Here is a 21,342-nt window from a genome sequence, read left to right on the forward strand (position 1 = left end):
GCAACAATTGCCTCAGTTTTCAGTCTCTACTCGTGCAGACATGTCTACACATGCACTCCCATGGCAACTCACAACCCTCCACATGGTCTGTATTTTCAGAAAAAATGGGTGTTTCCAAAGGATATAAATTTCCTCTAAATTGGGTCGGAAGAATTTCTGACTATTCAATCGTCAAAACTGCTATCTAGGGGTGGAACCAAAACTTTTGTTATGGAGGGACGAACTTTTATAATACCTGAGCATAAAAATACATACAATTTCTATTTATACTTGAGTTTGTGCGTATTTATTTAAAATAAAAGTAGATAAATCTTAGATTTAATTTCATAGTAAACCCTGAACAAAATTCTTCTAGGCTCTTGGGAAGATCTTAGAATAAAAATCCAACAGCAGTTGAGATGTTGTTGACCCTAAGCAGAGCTCAAAGTCCCACACCAAAAAGTTGGTTCAAAGTCCCAAACTAAATTTGAGTCTTTACTAGTTAAAAGTGAACTAGATTTGGAGGAAAACTAAATGAAGGGGGGCATTTTTGGTTTTATTTGCTAGAAGAGAGGGCAAAACTAAAAGATAAACTTAAAAGGAGGACAAAATATAATTTTAGAGAGACAAGTTTATAAAAGAGGAGATAAAATATAATTTTGGAAAGGCAAATTTATAAAAGGGGGACAAAAATATAATTTTGGGTCACAAGAAGTAATTCCGCCTCTGTTACCATGTGTCCCTTAATATGTAATAATTCAATTGTCAAAACTGCCACGTGTTTCTTTGCATGTGATAATAAGCACATGATTTTTTTAATTAGCATATAAGAATCACATGATTTTTTAATATAACTATTAAAAAAAAACATGTGTTTCCGCCATGCTTCAAATAACATATGACGGTTTTATAGACCGAATTAAAAGAATTTTTTCCAACCTAATTTAAAGAAAAATAAAAAATAAATTCCATTTCCAAATTAATTCTAGGCCGTCCATTACTTTGACGTACCATTGCATTAGCCTCACAATAAAAACAGAAGGCACTAATGGTTAGAGATTAAACCAAACCCAAAGAGTTTCAATCTACAAATTAGTTTCAACAGTGATGTGGTTTCTCTCCTTTCTTAAGAATGCTATCTAGCTAGACAGTATTCTAATAATTTAATATTTGAGATTAATTTATTCCCGTCGCATTGTTTATGTTCTAAAGGTACTACAATTTTTACTATAAAATTCCTTACAAATTAAGTCCACTAATTAGTTAGTGACTGACTTGCCAACCATACTCTTAATCATTTTGCTAATTATAGACTGTCACATCAATTTATAAGAAAACAATAATAAAACTTATAATATCTCAAGCGTTTTCTTTATACCTAATTTTAGTGATGGCAAATAGGAATGACTTTGTATGGCTTCCCCTTAGAAAATTTGAAGAAAACAGTAATTTGGAACATTGGCAAAAACAAGTGAAGATTTTCTTCAAAATCCTATAATTTCTAGATACCGTGATCAATGGATTGAACAATTAGGGAGATCGAAAACACTCACACAATCCCAACGAAAAGAGTTGATTCATAATTGTAAGAAAGATAACAATGAGTTAAAGTATATTTATGGCAGTTGTTATGGTCGCTAAATCTTTGATATCAACTCAGCATATACTAAAAGGACGTAATATTAAAAAAAAAGTTAAAAATAATAATAATAATAATGTATTTCTCACCTGCTAAGGAACACATGACACTTTTAGAGACTGAATTTGAAGAAATTCCGACCCAATTTCGGAGAAAATTTATATTTTTTTCCTTCCCCCAACTTATTTCCCAACCCCATGGAAGATTAGGTCACACAAAATCAAGTTCATTCGGCATCAACCAGGGCAAAATAGACTGGCCATGCTTAAAGGGCACATACATAAGGGCTCTTATGCAATGGAGGCACCCAAACATAGTGATTTACATTCCATCTCAAAAAAACAAAACAAAACAAATTGTAGATTAAGCAGTTGATATAATATCAAATGCAAATTTACAGATAGCCTTCAAGAATCAGATTCTGTTCATCTTTCCATGCACTTGTCTAGATGATTTCCAAACCAGAAACTCATTGACATTTGAACTCAGTAACTTGTGAGTGTGAAATTTCAAAAAAAATTGGGAAAAAAAAGTTAAAAAAAAAAACCACAAAAACAAAGGTCATGTTAGAATGGCTGTCTAAAATATAATATTTCCCTTGCCGATTAGGAGAAATATTGGCAACCTATCAAAATCTTGGAGCCATTAGGTCAGGGTACTCCTCAGTTCCTTCATTATTGCTTCTGAAAGTTCCTCTGCATTGTACTCTACACCAAAGCATCTCACAACCTCCATTTTTGGGTTCATCAGATACCTGCTTGTTATGAAATAGGTTACATCCACTTTGATTTCAATCAGAAAAGAGAAAGAAAACAAGGGTGAGCTAAGGGTTTACATGTTGTGGGAAGAGTCAACAAGATAATCATCTCCATCCTCGTCCACCTTCTTAAAAAAGACGCGGTATTCCTGGGTCACCTGCCTAATAGCTGATACGGGTCCCGTTAATCCTACTATTCTTGAGTCAAACTCTGCAACCAGTAAAAGGCATGAAAAAGAATGCAGGACAAAGGGAGGATCAGACAAACCATTTGTATCTCTAAAAGTTATCATATTGCAGCACACATTCAGTTAGGGAACCCTAACCTTTAAGGTAAGCACAAAGTTGTGAAGAGGTATCGCGTTGAGGATCAATCGTAACAAACACTGGTAGAATCTTGGAATCACGTTTTGACTCTAATTCCAAGTAAAATTATACAACTTCAGTGATCATAACAGCATAGCAGTACCATTTATTTTATTTGATAAAAATGTCAACCTAATATATCTATGGCCTTGGCCATAACCTTTACTTGCTCCGGCCCAATATCTGGAGATGAGGTATAACCAAAGTAGAGAAGAACCCACTTTCCATCAAAATTCTGCTCAGTAACAATCCGATTCTCTGTATCAATTAGAGTGAATGGACCACCAATTGTTGGCCTCTTGATGGTATTTCCACCATTTTTATTACCCTGGCCTGAGTCAGTAAAGAGAGAAATTAGCATAAGTATGTTATTTATTTATATACATAATCAAAAACTTTCTTCTCCAACTAAAATCTGGAAGCATATATTTTTACTGATATAGTTTTTCGCTAGATTGTTATCAGTCATTTCACATTTCTCACTCTTACTTTTTTGATGTTTCAAATTGAAAAGAGAGAAGAAGTCAGATTATGCAACTAATTTTATTACTCGTAACCAACACCTAAAAGATTCATACAGCAGTGAAATTTCATCATGGATGGAGAAATGCCATTAAATAACTGATACGGGAATGGTTCTAGAATGGGTCACTTTATCTACTCAACTTCGAATTTCTTTAGCTTTCATGCTGTTGACAGATGGTGATAACACAAACCTGATCAATAATAGAAACCCAGCCAAACTATTTCAGGCTACTCTATAGCAAACAATATTAGTGGCTAAGAGTGTGGCGAGTAATTCTAGGCCTTACTCCAGGTAATTCTCACCTAGTGACAGCATATAATGCTTTTAAGAGGACCAAATAGATGATGATCCCAACGGGGTCCAATTTGCCAAATTCATAACTCACTTCTTCTGTAACTAACTAATTTCAAGTTAGATGAAGCCAAAGCTATTGGAGATTATAATCTGACACAGAACAGTAGAAGCAGATAATTATACTCAACTGGGATTACTACAGTTGCAGCTGTGCTATCTAATTTAATACCATCTCTTCCTAACTTTCCTGGACCTTGAATTTTGGTTACCAGATTAAAATTTTGAAGCTTACAACAAGTAGCATGGGTATTTGGAAAAAAACAAAAAACTTTTATCTTAGTATAGTAAATTTAAACAATATCAAGAGCTAGATTAAAACTTTGAACAAAACCACTGCTCCATACTCCTATTCCACTTGAATGTGCTAAGACTTTAAAAAGGCCTCAGTCCATACATAAATTCTCGAATGATTTATGTCAAGGAGGACAAAAGAAACCATATATTCATAATTTTATTGTGGGTGAAGTTATTTTCCCAACCTAATTTTAAGCATTATTTCTATTTGGTCGGATCCTTTTCTATTGCAAAAAATTTGACCTCATAATTTTAATATTTTTGCAATGTTGATATGCTTCATGTTATTACCGTGCACTACAATGATGAATAATATGAAATCGAAAGAGAGAAAGTAAGAAAGAAGTAAGACACAAATTTAACGCGGTTCGGCAAATTACCACTTTACCGGTACAGTGGTACTCTCATATTACACTCTATGCCAAAGAATATATGAGCCACTTGTTCCAACACTTCCCAACTCAGCTTATCAAATTAAACAGAAAAAGAATGCCCCATGCTTCTGATTCACAGAAGGGGAAGGGCAGAAGCATAGGGACTGATAAAGAAGAGGATCAAAGCCTACATGGCTGTCCTCCAAAACCATCACTCTTGGTGACTCAGTTTATCCAGAAAATTTGCCTGGAAAAAAAAATCCCAAAATTTGTGAAGGGATGAAGAGGACCAACAAGCTCAAATTCCAAAATTTAGAGTCATATAGTTGTGACAAGTTTTTTTCAAAGCAGTTAGTACTGTGCCCACCCGCTAGGCATTCAAAAGTTTTCTCATCTTCAATACAGGAGCTTTAGAAAATGGAACAAAGAAGGTAAGTTCAAGGTTTTATCATTACTCTCCTTCCTAAGCCCAAAGTAGTCTCCCCCGTTGCAAAAGTCAGGGCCATTTTGCGTCCAATGAACAACCACTTTCCTCCTTTATATATCTTGCTTAGATTGCTGACGAAATATCACAAATAATCTGCATTCTTTCCTTCCCCCAGATGCATTCTTCTAGAGTAGAAAGAAAAAATCATCATTAAATTTATAGCTTCTAAATGTGAAGGCAGATATTTTACATGTTAAGTGCATTCTCCTTCGAAGCTTCTCATGCCTAAATGGGCTATTAACCATTCCAGGTCACTACAGAAAGGCCACTTCGTACGGACTGCAAACACGCGTGCGCGCACACCAATGTTTTAATTATACATTCCTTTCCTTCATGGGGTTCCTTGAAAATCCTAGTCTATATAGCTGTCACTCCACTTCACTCTATCCCCCTGATACTACCTTCAAGCTACTTGTCACACTTGCCAAGAAGGTTGCAACAGAGTGAAAAACTTTCTTTACCGCAGCAATAATAACAATAGCAGCAACAAAAAAAAGGGAGGGTCGGAGTGTATCCATAACCTCCCACCAGTGACAGCTATTGATACCAACAAAGCTACCGCCTATTGAAGACATTTCCTAATCAGTTCCATTAAAGGCACAAAAAACTGCTAAGTGCATTCATTCATGAAACCAATTGAGCTTTATTTAAGAACACGGCCCTTAAAATTGTTAGCACCAGATATTATTGGGTACTAGCATGGAAGCCAGATCTACAGAGGAGTTGCAGAAGGCAAAACTATCTACTCTGATCTTCACAAACAGCACATACTCATCTATCCACCAGTACCAGACTGTCACAAATACATCAGTTACATCATTGAATTGTAAGCATAATACCTACTTCATCATTCTAAAATGGATGTGATATCTCTACCGCTCCACGATTTTATGTGTTTCAAAGTAATGGTGTGTGTCTAATTAACAACTATATCCTCTTCTTCCTTATTCAGTGATTGTCAACAAGGTAACTTTAATAAGTGAAACAATGATCACATCCCAAAGGTTAAATTATTACCGTTAAGGTCCAAAATAGGAACAAGAGATGCATTCCGTCTCTTTAAGATGACTCTCCACTAGAAATGCAAATGATGTGACTGTAAATTCTTTTGTACGCAGATCCGTTAGCTTATTTCTAAAATCTAAGAAAAAATATAGTATCACTTTTGTTTGTATGTTCTTCAAGAAGCATGTGCCATTACATAAATGAAGGGTCTCAGAATAAACAATATTCATCCAATAAAAAGGATAAAGAAAAGTAAGAATTTAGTCTGCAGTCTACTGCCATTGCTTATTAATTTCAATCACCAGATAAATTGCATACTGAGGGTTTTAAATTGAAAGTGTTAGAATCATGGTTAGTATCCCTAATGGTACTTCCTAACGTTTGAAAGGGTCTCAAATAGTCAAATGGTACTTCTTCCCTTTGTAGCAAGGTGGAGGGTGAGGTCGTAGGCTTAAGGCCCACTGGGTGCGTAACTTACAAATCATTAAAAAAAATAAAAAATAAAAAATCCTACATGTATGTGTGAGTAGACAGAAACTCACATTCTTGAGATGTTGGAATGACCTACTTATGGGACAATTTTATTTTATTTTTTGATTAGTTACAGATACTGTTCAAGTAAAGGACAATTTTTTTTTGATGAATAAAAAGGCAAATTATAACCTACCTATGGGACAATGTATCCAAACCATCTGATTCCCACTTCATAATTATCACAGCAAAGCACAAAATTGTGTCACTAGATTTTTTTTAAGTGACATAGACATCAAAGAAAAAAATTATTTAATCCCACATAATAGAAATCAAAGAAGGACGATGAAACTGAAATAACAATGCTGCAACCAAAGACGTAGAAGTTCCCAACCATTAACTTCCAGCCCATTAAAAGCAGTAACCTGTCCGTACCAGAGCGTAAAACACGTACCTTTTAAAATTGCTCTTCTCTCATCATTATAATGAACAAAAGCTGCTAGTCCAGCAAATCCAAGAATAGCAGCTGGCTGTGTGATGACAAAATATATAAATAGATAAATATATAGATCTAGATAAATTATTAACTTCTATGAGGAATCCTAATCTTGTTCATTATTCATATATTTCAAGAAGGGCACATTGCAAACAAGAAGTAGCACGTATTAATGAGATTATACAGGGCTATGGCAGCATTACAATAACATATACACCCCACGAGCGAGAAGCCTTTGTTTCTACAGGCATTACAGGCTGAATATGTGTCTTTCCATTACTGTATCCCGATGATTTCGTATAGTTACAAGACTGAACCCTCTTCAATGGATCACACCTACAAGATATACATATAATTCAGTATGAATACATATGTGAAAAGAACCACAAAACAAGATAATTTTGTGGCGTGTAAGCACATACGGTAGTTCCCAAATGTTAGGATATATCTTACACTTGCAAATGCAGCAGAGAAACATGTTCCACCATCCCAGACTCAGAAAAACATGCTCATTTAGGCTCTATTCATTACAACACCAAACATTTTCCTAGCGGAAATGTTTTTAGTAGAAAATATATTTAGAAAACATTAATTGACTCTTATCTTTTGGATCAGCCTTGAAAATAATTTCTAGTATTCATCTGCACTCAAAATCTCTACTTTACAACAACAAATAAATAAATAAATAAATAAAATGAAAAAAAGATCAGTTGTTAGTGGTGGCGGTGGAGGTGGAGGTGGAGGTGGGAGAAGCGGAGGAGTGAGAGGAAAAGGAGGTGGTGGTGGCAGCAAAAGGAAAAAAATGAGGTATAAAAGGGGTGGTGGGGAGGGGGAAGGGAGGGGGAAGGGACGTTGAAGTGGTAGTAGCTTAAAGGAGTGGAGGATGGGGGAGGGAATTGGGGAGGGGACACAGGTTTGATCCGGAAAATGGCCTATCTGGCTCGTATTTGGGTATAATCTCAGACAACAAAAAGGACTTAATATTATTGAATTATTTCTACACAACATGAACAAAACAAAAGGTATCCCATTAAGCAATAAACTATTAAAGAGTTTACATCGGAATGATATGAGGGAACAGAGCGATACAATAAAGAATTAAAGCAACCCATCAAGCAGAAAAGCAAAGAAGTGATGGACTTCGAAGGGTTTTAGGGACTGACCTTTTAAGTAGATTGAGAGCCTCTGTGGGGCGGCGTTTGGGGGAAAAGAAAGGAAACCGAGAAGCACGCATGGCTTCCTAGGCTTTCTCCTGAAATGGTCGCTCTTCCAAGCAAAGACCCATCTCAGATATTTGTCAAAGAAAATCAGAAAACATATTTTTCTTGATCCTTCTGCTAAATTGCCTTGCTGCCCAAGCTCAATATTTTTTTTAAAATTATTCAAAAACTTCCCCTTCAGTTTTATCATAGAACTAAGAACTTGTATTCGCTTCCGTGTGGCGTTGGAGAACATGGCTCCACAAAGCCCACAGGCCGACACCAAAGTGGGTTCGGACTGGTTCTGGCCCGTCATGTTCTGGACAAAACAGGTCCATATGTTTTGCTGAATAAAAGCTAACTTATTATTTAAAAAAAATTAAAATATATACAGAGACGGAGGGAGGGGGGGGGGGGCTGGCAGCCCCCCCTCCCCACAATTTCCTTAAAAAAAAATATATTTTTTAGATTGAAAAAAAAAAAAAAAAAACTCTAAAAAATTAAAAAAATATAAGGTAAAAATCAAAATTTAACTTATTTGGCCCCTACCAAAATTTTTTTTTTGCCATCGGCCCCTGCCTATAAAAACTTCTGGCTCCGTCCCTGAATATATATATAGGAGATGAATGGTTGTGCGAATGTGCGATCACATGACAAGTCATGGTGAGAAATGGTCCTGCAACCCCCACAATAAGCCAAGGTTGGCTTCGTGAACACCTTCTTTTTTTATTTCTTTATATATATAAATATAAGTAAAGAATCGGGTCTAATATTTGTTTAGTTTATCTCAAAATAAACAGGTATACTTTATAGAAAATATTCTCTCAAATATGGACCCTACTACAGAAATTTTCTACAAACTGGTTTGTAGGAAATTTCATACAACCCCACATAGAAGATTGACATGTGTCTATTGGCATGTGAGAAACACATATTTTAATAGCATGTGCTTCTCACATGCTTTTTTAATAGCATTAATAAAAAAATATGTGCTTCTCACATGTTTAAAGTGCATATGTCAATCTTATAAGTGGCTTGTATGAAATTTCCTACAAACTAGTTTATATAAAATTTCTGTCCATATCAAAATATTTTTTTCAAACCAAATTGAAACAATACTTATCCAAATATAATAACAAACATAGCCATCATGTCTAGTTTTTTAAATGTATTTTTATAACCAACCTAATAATTGACATGAAACTACATATGAAAAATGTCAATAACTCATACACACAATGCTATTCTTTTGAATGATATGCGAACAACCAACACTACCAAAAATTTTAAGGGGGAGGGGGGGTGGTTTAGTCTCACTTGAATAGTGTTGTTTAATTTTGGACAAGAAAATGACACTACTCATTTTATATCGTTTGCTAAATGGTGCTAAACATATGGTCGAGACTGAGGATTCGCGCCATTTACTATTCAAATGACACTAATTAGAGGTGTTTGACCTTTAACGCCTCTAAATGGTTATAGGTGTTTATTGTTCAAACACCTTTAAACTATAATTTCAATAAATAAATAAGATTTCTAAAATATTCAGCTTCTTTCTTTTTCTTAGCGTCATTTATTGTTTAAACGACACGAAATCTATATTGAGAGGCTTTTTTATACAAAGAACACTATCCCAAACGATACTAAATCCTTTTTCTTTTTTTCTTCTTTTCTTTTTTTTTTTCTTTTTTTTCTGTAGTGCAATTTCTATCATATTTGGGCCAAAGTAAAGTCTATTGTTATGTTTTTTTTTTTCTTCTTCTTCCTAAATACATTTTTTTTTAAGTGCAATTTCTATCATATTTGGACCAAAGTAAAGTCTATTGTTAAATTTTTTTATTTTTTTATTTTTTTCTTCTTCCTATATACATGAAAAAAGAGTTTGGAATTTGAAGGCTATATATATAGCCTGATGGCTTGCTCTTCACCTATTTTAATTTGTTATTAGGTCTAGCTTTCTATATATTAGTTTACTAGATGTTCTTCTAGTCTACGTAATATGATAAAATAATTGAGTCTATAAAATATGACATAATGATTAGAGATGGGCACCAACCCCCTCGAGTCGATTGCCCATGACTTCCATCAATAGAGCTAATTAATGGATATTGGCTACCAAGAAGTAACCCCGAACGAACGCCAATCACGTCAAGGCTCTTAAACCGCGCCAACACCGGCCAACAAGTGATTGAGATGGTGATGTTTCTGAAAGTAACCAATGCAGACACAAATTATGCAGATGATTCTGCAAACATCGAAGCAGCAGGTATTGCTGATGTGGTGGCCGATAAGGATGGAATTCAAGATAAGAAGAAGGTCATTATTCCTAATATCAACAGCTGTATTGCTTATCACTAAACTCGATCATCAGAAGGACTTGAAGTTGAAGCCAATAATAATCATTTGAATTCTTAGTTTATATGTATTTGTTCTCTTATGCATCTGGCAATATTAAGATATACATGCTAATCTATGTTGATGATATGATCATCATCGGTACTCATCCTCATGTGATTAAATACTCTTTCATTCGTCAAATGCAACAAGAATTTTGGGTCCTTTAAGTTACTTCCTAGGAATTCAAGTTACTCGTAGTTCTATTGGTCTTAATCTCTGCCAATCGAAATATATTACTGATCTGCTTACTCAAAAACTCAAATGGTTAAAGCCAGGGACGGAGCCAGACATTTGGCTAGGAGGAGGTCAAATAAAAAATAAATTAAAATATGTAGTCAAAATATAAATACAAAATATACTGAATGGGTTTGGTATCTCTTCATCTTCAAGTTTTCAATGCCTTCTTGAGTCTCTTCTGTGCTTGGGAAAAAAAAATTTGCATCTTCTTTCTTCTTTCTTCTCAACTCTTCCTGCAAGGATCAATATTCTCAAGATTTTTTTTTTTTTTTTAAATCCTCCTCTTTCCAATTTCTCAGCACTCAAGAACAAACCTCCAAAAAAATATGCTGAGAAATTTGTTCCTCTGTTTTCAGCCTGCACCCATACTTTAATTCATTTATATTTCTCCACAAATTATAGATTGTTTCACAAAGAACCAATCGACACAAATAAGCTCTAAAATGTTTATTCCTCGACACTTTAACAACAAAAATGAGCCAAAATTTATAACGGGTAGAGCCAAAAATTTTAATCGGTTGGTGCCAAGTAGACTGAAAATCAAACTATCCTTGTTAATTTTTTTTTTTTTCAAATGAACTTGGGTGGGGCCATGCCCCTACAGGCCTCCCTAGCTCCGTTTCTGGCTAGAGCTAAGCCAACTAGCTAGGTCCCCACGTCTCTCTGGATCCATGCTCTCTATGTTTGATAGGGAAGCTTTACTTGATCCTTATGAAGTATCATAATGTAGTGGGAGGCCTTCAATGTTGCACTCTCCCTCAACCAGATCTTGCTTTCTTAGTAAATCAGCTTTGTCAACATATGCATCATCCCACCTCTGTTCATTGCAACTCAATGCTTTTTGTGACTCGGATTGGGCTTGTAGGCCTGATGATCAAAGGTCCACATATGGCTTTGCAGTTTTTCCTGGGGAATATCTAGTATTTGCCAAAAGAGAAGGGAAGAGGCCTATGTATTTGCAGTTAAAATAAAATGGAGAACCGTTTGAGGTTGGGGGAGATTGAAGCCCCTTCAAGCCCTCTTAGTTGTTCAGCCCAATCCCCCATGCCCAAGGAAAATAACACATCAATTTCATCTGGCCAAAAAGAAAGCGGCAAATTCTAATCTTAATTACTTGTCCTGCGAAAAAGGAACTAATAACACGTATTGGAGTTTGAAAACTTCATTGAACTTGATAGCGTTACAAGCTCATAACCATGCTTTCCTTGGAGTGCAATAACATGATTACCGGCTCTCAAGCTCCTCCACAGGCAGCGAAAGCAGATGGGTCTTCATCTTGTGAATGGCATCTGCAGGATTGAGGCTTTTGGGGCAGGTAGCTTTGCAATTCTCAATAGTCCTACATCTATATAATCTCCTCTCATCCTCCGTCATTGCCTGCAGCCGTTCATCCGCAAGTCATCCCGGCTGCAAAACCAGACGATATAGCCAACAAGTAAACAGAGTCCTCACATTTTGATCACATCAGATTGAAATTGAACACATTGGAACTGATCGTCATCAAGGTTTTACCTGTCACAAATCCATCTTTAAGCTTGAAGCAATGTTGCAGGGCCGAGGAACTCCTCCGGGTTCCACCAGTAGAAGGGCATGAACTACTACAGCAAGCACAGAGTATACACTCATACAGCCCATCCAGCTTCTTTCTGTCCGCAGGTGATTGCCTATATTCCCGCCAGTCCGGCGAGGCTTTTCTGGCCTTGAGCCATGGCTCAATCAATCTATGTCATGGTGAATTACCACATGTCCGTAACTTATTTAATTATGGTTTATTTTGTTGCCATTAAAACATTCCAAAACAGAGCAAATTGATAAGAGCTACTTATCTTACTTGTGCTGGTGGTAGAAATAGGTGAGGTCGACGACCAGATCTTTGATCACAAACATGTGAGGCAGAGGGGTTATAATGGTTGGCCTGGAAGTGTCGGCGTCAATGGGCTTCAGGCAAGCCACGGTGTTGGTCCCATCAATATTCATGGCATAGGAGCCGCATATTCGTTCCCTGCATGACCTCCTATAGCTCAAGGTTGAATCATCCTCTAAAGTAAGAAAAAGAAAAAGAAGAAGAAGAAGAATTTACGTGATTCGGTCTATGACCTATATATATAGGGTAAAGTCTAAATGGCTACATTGTACTCAATAACTTAAATAAACCGACCTATACAAATAAACATAAATCAAAACACAAATCGACTTAGACTAAAAAATATAAATCAATAATATTATATTCTTAATATATTCTAATATAAACAAACCTCTTCACCAAGCATGTCTCAGTTAAACCTTAACATAATCAAACTTCACCTCAGCCATGATCACCATATTGATGTATTAATCAAAGAAGAAAATTTAACCGTACAGGTTGGCTCGAGTGGTATGTCATTTGTATCTGGTATTAGTGAATTATTGGGGCCATGCCTACGGGTAAACTTTATCTGACCCGAAGCCATTTTGCACAGTGTCTTGAATATCTAGTCGGGGCAACGCCTGAAACCCGGTTTTTTTTAAAAAAAAAAAAGAGAAGAAATTTTACCATGGGGCCACATTTGGAGAGGTCGACAAAGTAGGATTCCAGGTAGGGCTTGTTGTTGGGATAGTCAGGGCTCCACGCCTATAGATCCTGAACTCCTTTACGAGCTTGTCGATGTTGCTTTGGATTGCCTTGGGCCTCAACAGCTTGTTCTGCATGTTCTTGCCCCGCTGGGTGACCTTCCAGCACAGGAAATTTTTGCTTCTTTGGTTCTGTCTGCCAAGTATAAGTGCTAACTTGCTGTGGCCATGGCGAAGCCAGGTTTTTGACATTTTCGATCGCTCCCTAAAAATACTGGTTTTGCTCAATCTTCTTCACCCTAGAATACAAGCATTGCTCGGTTAAGGCTTCTCATGGTTAGAGCCACGTGGTTGGATGACTGATACGTGTTAAGAGTAGTACATAAAATAAAATGTGCGACACATGAAGCTCCAAATTGGGCCGTGAGCTTGGATTTATTGGGTCAAAATTTGAGGTTGTCAAAGATCGAATAAAAATGCAAATTGGGCCGTTTTCAGAGGGAACAATAATTAAATTTCAATTCTGACCATGGTCGGTGGCAGGGCGACGGCAGGACTGATTGAATTTTTTGTTAACATGGTAAAATGTGGCCGACACAGTAACATGGTGGCAGCAGTGGTGCTGGCAATTTGTCAAGTCATTATTGGACAGTCAGGACATTGGGATCAGGTGCTGCAGACATGGCAGACAAGTCAACCGTCAAATTCTACCACAGATTATAAGGACAGGAAGTTATGGACCAGAAAACCAATGGACCACCTCTGTAAGGTAGACTTTTAGTTTAGACCCAAACTTGAAGATGGGGGCCTCTTGTGAAAGAGGCCTAGCCACTAGCCACTAGCCTCTAGCCACTAGCCACTAGCCACAAATTTTTTTTATTATTTTTTTTTATTTTTTGGAAGTAATAGCCACAAATTTTATTATCTGAAACAAGAAGAAATTGACGTTTAAAGATGACAAAAAAAAATTAAAAATGGAAGCAGTTGGAGATAAAGTTTGGTTAGAATTATGCACATATGATTCAATTGATGGGAAACTTTTCCTAAAAGCCTGAAAATGGCCCCAAAAACTTTTGGCTGTTAGGTGGGGGTGGGACAACTTCTACTTCAATTTTTCCTTCTTAATCGTGATTACATTCTTGTCATGAAAATTATGCTTGCTCTTTCTATCACTTTCACATTAAATACATTGATTAATTTTAGGTTTAAGAGAAAAACAGAGCAACCTTCATGTCCATATTATGACCCAAAAAATAAAAAATAAAATATACAACATATCTACAAGGAGTATTGTTTAGGGGGTAGTACTGCAACGTATACTACATATATATTTTATTACAAATTGACGTAACAATTTATAATTAGTTTGCGGTTATAATTAGTTTGCGGTTGTTAATGTGTTTTGGGGGTATTTTTTGTTTTTAATTTAAAAAATTAAAGTGTTCTAACTTGATTTAAAGGTGAAAATTATTTGTATTTTGAGTTATTTATTAATTTATTTTTCTTGAAAATAGAAAACAAATTAAGAAATGACCTTAATAATTTCACCAATTATGAACTGCAACGTCAGTTGACTTATGTAAAGAAATTGTAGTAAAAACCGTAATATTTGGTTAGTTGCTATAGTGCTCACCAAATGCGGAAAACAAAAAAACAAATACTTTTGTGGACTGTAATTGGAGGAATTTTTTTTTTTTTAATACAATAAAATATAGCCTTCATTATTGGAAAAGATGGGATTACAAATGACCAAAGGCCATCACAAGTACATGAGCACAGAAGGTTAATACAATGTCTTAAGGTAAAACCACTGCTCGTAGGCCGTCAAAGTGACTAGAGATGAAGAATCTCCACTCACTAAGTTAGGAAAATCCCTACTTAAAGCAGCTACCAATGGTAGACTGTGACAAAAATAAAAAATATACAAAAAGTACAGCTACCCAAATAATAAACAAACATTACAAAGAGCAGACATTAACCAGCCTCTCTTAACAATGAAGTACAACCTACCACAAATAAAGATAAGCAAATATAGCATCCAAGCCATCAGACAGATCCTCATAATGTCTGGAAATTAAAAAGATAAACTGTTAAAAACACAAGCAGAAAACAAAACTTGAGAGCCAGCACAGAGAAGAAAACATCCCGACACCGCCTTCAGGACTCCCCTTTTTGCGGTTGAACACCAACCATTCTGAAAACACCAACAACCAGGCCGGAAAGGTTGAGCGTGGCCCTCACACGCAGGCCCCCTTCTTGGCCCGTGCAAGCCACGCTCCGGACGTGGAGGTCCGACACGGCCGAAAATTGAAGCTGTGGATACGAAAACTAATGGCGAGCAACTTTGAAGGGGACGTGTCGCAAGATTTTCGACGTATCAACGTAAATCTACCTCGAAAGGTGGCCGGAAAAAACACGATCGGTTACTTCCCCCTGGATGTCTCAAACGAAATGCCTCTGCCAAAAGAAACACAAAAAAACAAACATATAAACAAGCTCTATAGCCCTAACAGCTAGGAGGATAACAACTTCCATTGGATCTGACCAGGAGAACCAAAAGCTCCACAACTCAAAGGTTGGGAGAATAACAACACCCACCACTGGGAACCAATGGGGTGAACAAAAGCCACCCTAGCCCATAAAGACTAGGTAGAAAACCAGTGCCGGGAATGGAGGCAAAAAGCCTCCCTTCTGGCAAATCAAAACACAAAAATGTTCTCTCTCTCTAGAAGAAGCTCATACGTTCTCTCTCTAAAACGCACTAGCCCTGTAATTGGAGGAAATGTTGTAGAGAGAGTCAAGGACGAGGAAAGGGAGCAACCAATCCCTTTGAACATTCAACATTCAATTCAATACCAAAGTGTCTATTCCATATTTCCATACCAAGCAACACCATTCATAAATCTCCAACTTATTCCAAGCCTTCCTTATATAATTTGATCATTGATGCATAAGGACCAAGACTTTTGTTGAGCATAAACAATATCAAACCTGCCACTTGCTTGACCTGTTGAATCACATAAATCAAAAATTACGGACTCCATTTGTTAACGGGGTTTTGAATGGCGTTATTTTTTATTTTTTAATTTGAAAATGCGTTTGATGCGATATAAAGAAGAAAATTATTTTTGTGTTTTTATAAGTATTTTGCATTTGAGTTACTTGTATAAATATTTTTATTTTGAGAATAAAAAAATAAAATACATAAAATAAAATTTTAGGAAAAAATACTCATACCCCTCAAATTACAACACAATTTGCAATATCCTCCTAAACTTTCATTTGAAGCATTAATATTCCTTATCTTTCCAAATTACCAGAAAATTATAACGCACCCATTTTGTCTCACAAAAAGACAAAAGTTTGCATAAAAATTCTAAAAAAAGACAAATATTCTTATAAATTAGAAAACAAAAAGCTACAGTGACCGTGAGTCTAGTGGAAACCCATGACTGAGGTTGTAGATCACCGATTTTTTTCTTTTTTTCTTTTTTTTTAATTTTATTTTTAGATTTTCATAAGAGTATTTTTGTTATTTTTTTAATACAATGCAATTTATATATATATATATATATATATATATATATATATTGTTATTCTAAAATTTTAGTAAAGGGAGCGGCATTAATTTGTGGGGGAATTTAACATTTAAGTCAAAAAGAAAGGAAAAAATTGAAGCAAAGGGCAAAGTGGTGTCTAATCAAATACGTAGGCGTTGTACAAAATAGGCCTTAAAAATTGAATATTGGGGTTAGGTAGTCCTTCATCCACAGAACTGATCAGGTTTCATTTATTCTGAATTTGGCCCACATTAGCTACCACTACATTTCCCCAAATCCCACCGTCCGCTGTTTCTTCTTTAGAAAGCCGTAAATTAGTTATTTAAAAAAAAAAAAAAAAAAGAAGCTTCTATTATTTTACCTCTTTTAAACATGTTACCTTCTCTAGATTTTGCCATTTTGGGGCGGCTCAGAGAGATAAGCAAGTATTTACATCTTGTTAAGTAAATATTTAGTTAAAAGTTAATTAAATATATATTTTTTTAGTTTTTTTTTTTTTTTAAACGTCTACATAGGTATTATTATTTTAACTATTTAATTTCACTTTTTATATAAAATACTATTTGTTTATTTATTTTTACTAATTTTAAAGAAGAGTGTGAAAGAAAGGGTGAAAGGCTTTAGGAGAAATCTTTTAAAATAATAATAATAATAATAATAATAAACGGTAACATTACATGCATGTGTGGACCCGATTTGTTTTTCCTCTTCTTTACTTTGATCATTAATTCCTAATCTTTTGTCTTTTTAGTCTATCAATCTATTATTTCACTCTTTCTTTCTTTCTTAATTTATATATTTATGGTCCTCTCCATTTCATTTAATAAAATTGATAGTATTCATTTCAAATGAAATGACGAGATTTTAAGTTAATGCATATAATAATGTATACGAAGTTAATGTTGACACGTTTTTTAAAAATAATGTGAAATCATGTATACCATTAAATGTATCAACTTTAAATCATGATTATAAAATAAATAGTATTTATTTCAATTGAAATTGAGAGGATCCTATTCCTACGTTCATACACTTGCTATCTATTGGACACCATTTCTTCTAGTTGATTGTTGTTTTGAATTTGGATCAGCTGTTGATGTAAATTTATGAACTACGGAACAAAAATGACTTTCTACAAAATGAGAGAAAAAAGTCATTATAAAATACCGATCCCAGGATCGATAGAGCCATCGATGCTTAAGTCAATAAATATTTATTTGCTAGAAAACTGAACGGAAAGAATGAGATATAAACATAAGAGAATGGGCGTGTGTGTAAAAGGGAGAATATGTGTCTAGATAAACAACGAGGAGGTTGTACATACATTGGGATTTATGTCCCTTTTAAGGGGAAGCTCCTTACAAATGGTTCTCTGGATGTTTGTCACATGACAAATTTGTGATTGTATGATTATTGCCATGTATTGGAGAGATTGAGTGGCCAGTCTTTGGGCAGTTTATATCTACTCCAAAGGCGTTAGGTTCTATTATTCCAAGAGTAATGACACTCTCCTCATATTTATTTATCACACTCATTTCATATCGGTTAACATAATATGTTTTAAGTGGTTAAAACTTCTATTTTTTTTTTAGTGGCTAATATGAAAAGCCACTTAAAATACATGCATCACGTTATTCGGTGTAAAATTAATATGATAAATGAATGTAAATAGTAATATTGCTCGTTCTAAACTTTATATTTTAATTATTTCTATTTTAGTACCATTATTTGTTGCATGTAGAATGTACGTATTTACACTTTTTATATTAGTAAAAAGTGTAAAATTATCATTGTGCGTGTGATTGATCAAATAATAATTTTGATCAAATAGTAATTTTAAAAGTTATCTTAATTTTTTATGGACACTTAATGTACTAATAGAATTACTCTTAATAAATATGTTTTGGCAGTGAATATGAAACAAAAGACATGAAAAAATTAAGAAATAAATAGAAAAAAAATTAATTAATTCAATCTAAAAGATCGAGGAACACTTGATAAATTTATTGTTAATAATAGACAAAATATTACATCAAATACAACTGAAGAATTAACAATTGCATAAACATTCTGATTTTTATATTAACAACCAGTTTGTTGAAAATAATATATATAACAAAAAGTCAAAAAGTAAGAAGAATGAATTTTAAAAATTTATTATGTTATTATATTAAAATAAAAAATAATAATAATATTAAATTTTATTTTATTTATATATATAAAAAAAAAAAGGTCTTTTTAACTTTTCCCTTGAGCCGCCCCTCAGCCCCCTGCAAGAGTTTTAACCGCAATCTTGGCAAAATTTAAAATATTTATCTACCAAAGGATCGGATGTCGCCAAAAAAAATTCTGACTTGATTTAACTTTATTTTCTTTACAAATTCTCTAATTTCTTTTGTTTTCTCTTCCCTTATTTTTTCCTCATAATTAAGGAAAATGATATACAGCTATGTTGAACATCGATAGGTATCAACCTTTTTTATTATTTGGATTCTATATGGGTGTGGCATAGAATAACGTCAGAGAGGAAACCACCTAAAAAAAACAAAAAAAAACAAAAAAAGGAAAAGAAAATAGAAATATTCTTTTAAGTGGTGTTGAAGAAATTCTGATTTGGGGAATATATATCAGGGGAATCAGTATTTTTTTTTTTTGTACTATGATTACATAAAATTTCAATCAGTTTATTTTAAACAGCATAATTAGAAAGATTATCCATATTCACCCTCTTAATTCTCTATAGTGGGGGCATGAAAAGTTAAGCCCTTGAGAGTTGAGATTTGATAACTCCATATATAACTATTCTGCTGTATCTGTCATGAATTATATAAACTAATAGTTTTAATTTTTTAAAATATATTTGTTAATAATATTTGTTTGAACACTAAAATCCCTTAAAATCAACATGTGGATCTAACCTATCTATCAGAAGAAATTCCTGATCCTTTACAAGCATGACTTTTTAAGCAACTTTCTAAATCAAAGCAGCTTTGCAAGTGCTACATATTGTCTTCGATCTCCTTTTTCCCTTTTCCATCTTTACAGCTCAAGAAAAATCCTTCCTCTCAGAAAGCATCCCGGCCGCCACTGCCACCGCCCACCGCCCTCCCGAAATCACCATATGAAACATGCATCAAATATGGAAATAATTAAGGATGCGTCTGGTTATTCACAGTGCCAAACATGTCCTCTAGAAAGTGATGCCAAAACAGGACTGTTGTAAAAAAATAAAAATAAAAAATAATTGGTGATTCTGTGTAAACTTGGGCTGGTTGGAAAACAACCCAAGCCCAACTCTATTGTGTTTTTCGTCAATCTAGTCACTCTTTTTCTTTTTCTTTTTTTCTTCTACCGGGTTAATGCGATAATGTCCATCAATCTGGTTATATGAAACCGTAGTGTGTATCATTTCTCTTTGCTAGGTAATATAAAACAAGAATAATGTTATTTAGTAGATTGCTGTTAAAGAATTATAATGACGTAACAGTGAAAATTACTTCTTTTTTTTTTTTTTTAACAAATACTAATTTTCATTGCCACATCATCTTAAATTCTATAACAATCTATTAATTAGTAGATGTAAGAACTAATAATTATTTAAAGAGAAATAAAGGAAATAGAGGAAACACAGATTTTAGGTGGTTCAGCCTATAACCTACATTCACACATCAAAGCCTTTTGTTGGCTACATATTTTCTTGATATATTTGATTGTATACAAAACTCTTTTTAAAGTGAAAGAATCTGAACGTTACAAGTCAATTCTACTTCTACACTAACAATAATTTATCATCTTGTAACTCTTGTCTCCTGAGTATATGTAACTTTTATCTCTTGAATGCTTATAATTCTTGTATCTTTAATTTTTGTAACTCTTTGTCTCAATAACAAAAGAATTCAAGAGCCAAAAAATAACGAGCTTGAATACAAGCTTGGCCCCAACAAAATGGGCAGGCAAGGTATTTAAAATTAAAGGAAGCAAATTAAATTTGTTAGAAAGAGAACCATGTCGTTTGAGGTAACAGCTTTGATGCATTATGAATTTGAAATTAACCAATTGGTGCCATTCATATGGTCACGGACCCTGATACTGTTTCTCTAGCTAGTAGATCAATGTATGGTTTGACCATCATGCATGGTCCACGCAAATAGGGTACATTCATATTTTTATACAATGACACTATGACTATTTTTATACATTGTAAGCACATTGACTTACAATGATCGAATATTTTTATACAATTTGAACGGCGAGGAAGAGAGAGACAACGAAGATGAACAAAAAAAGAAAGTGTGTGACACGAGAAGGTCTTCGTGGGTGGAATGGAATTGAAATTAATCTAATGCAATTGTCTGTCCATTTTGTTTGCAATTTAAACAAACAATTATGAGATGACTCTAATTATGAGATTTACCTACCCAAACAAACACTTATAAATCGGAAAAATCTGTTTTCAAAAAATATTTTTAGTCTAAAGAAACATGAATGTTCATAGAATTATTTAACCATAATGCTAGAATTTTGCCAACCCAACACACAGAAACCCTATATCTCTTTAGAATGTTTGGCTCTACACCTATGATTTATAGTTATGTGTGTGAAGAATGAGCATCAGATTAGCTTTATTCTAAAATTCTTCCAACCGTTATCC

General features: G+C 34.4%; 2 protein-coding genes across 3 annotated transcripts; both read right to left on the reverse strand.

Annotated features, from left to right (window-relative positions):
• Positions 1 to 1,962: 1,962 nt before the first annotated feature.
• Positions 1,963 to 8,143, reverse strand: LOC133856503 (protein SCO1 homolog 2, mitochondrial). 2 transcript variants are annotated; one of them, XM_062291547.1, is made up of 7 exons: positions 7,912 to 8,143; positions 6,952 to 7,084; positions 6,707 to 6,782; positions 2,874 to 3,074; positions 2,702 to 2,791; positions 2,454 to 2,586; positions 1,963 to 2,372 (listed from the first exon to the last, which is right to left on the reverse strand). In XM_062291547.1, the coding sequence occupies exons 1-7, from the start codon at positions 7,980 to 7,982 to the stop codon at positions 2,264 to 2,266; spliced, it is 813 nt and encodes a 270-aa protein (XP_062147531.1). In that variant the 5' UTR covers positions 7,983 to 8,143; the 3' UTR covers positions 1,963 to 2,263. The 2 variants fall into 2 exon arrangements, with proteins under 2 accessions (XP_062147531.1, XP_062147532.1); XM_062291548.1 differs by lacking the exon at positions 7,912 to 8,143 and adding an exon at positions 7,202 to 7,530.
• A 3,383-nt stretch (positions 8,144 to 11,526) lies between these two features.
• Positions 11,527 to 13,383, reverse strand: LOC133856797 (succinate dehydrogenase [ubiquinone] iron-sulfur subunit 3, mitochondrial). Its single transcript, XM_062291845.1, is given in 9 exon segments — positions 11,527 to 11,978; positions 11,981 to 11,988; positions 12,094 to 12,166; positions 12,169 to 12,302; positions 12,413 to 12,633; positions 13,115 to 13,189; positions 13,192 to 13,240; positions 13,242 to 13,324; positions 13,327 to 13,383. Coding segments are annotated over 9 exon segments (873 nt in total). The 3' UTR covers positions 11,527 to 11,805.
• Between the last annotated feature and the right edge of the window lie 7,959 nt (positions 13,384 to 21,342).

This window comes from Alnus glutinosa, chromosome 14 (assembly GCF_958979055.1).
Source record: "Alnus glutinosa chromosome 14, dhAlnGlut1.1, whole genome shotgun sequence".
NCBI lineage: Eukaryota > Viridiplantae > Streptophyta > Magnoliopsida > Fagales > Betulaceae > Alnus > Alnus glutinosa.

Coding starts and splice junctions, on each gene's coding strand:
- LOC133856503 (XM_062291547.1), bottom strand. CDS start 7,982: ATGCGTGCTTCTCGGTTTCCTTTCTTTTCCCCCAAACGCCGCCCCACA. Junction 3,075..6,706: donor GAGAAGAGCAATTTTAAAAG/GTACGTGTTTTA, acceptor TTACTGACTCAG/GCCAGGGTAATAAAAATGGT. Junction 2,373..2,453: donor GTTGACTCTTCCCACAACAT/GTAAACCCTTAG, acceptor CATAACAAGCAG/GTATCTGATGAACCCAAAAA.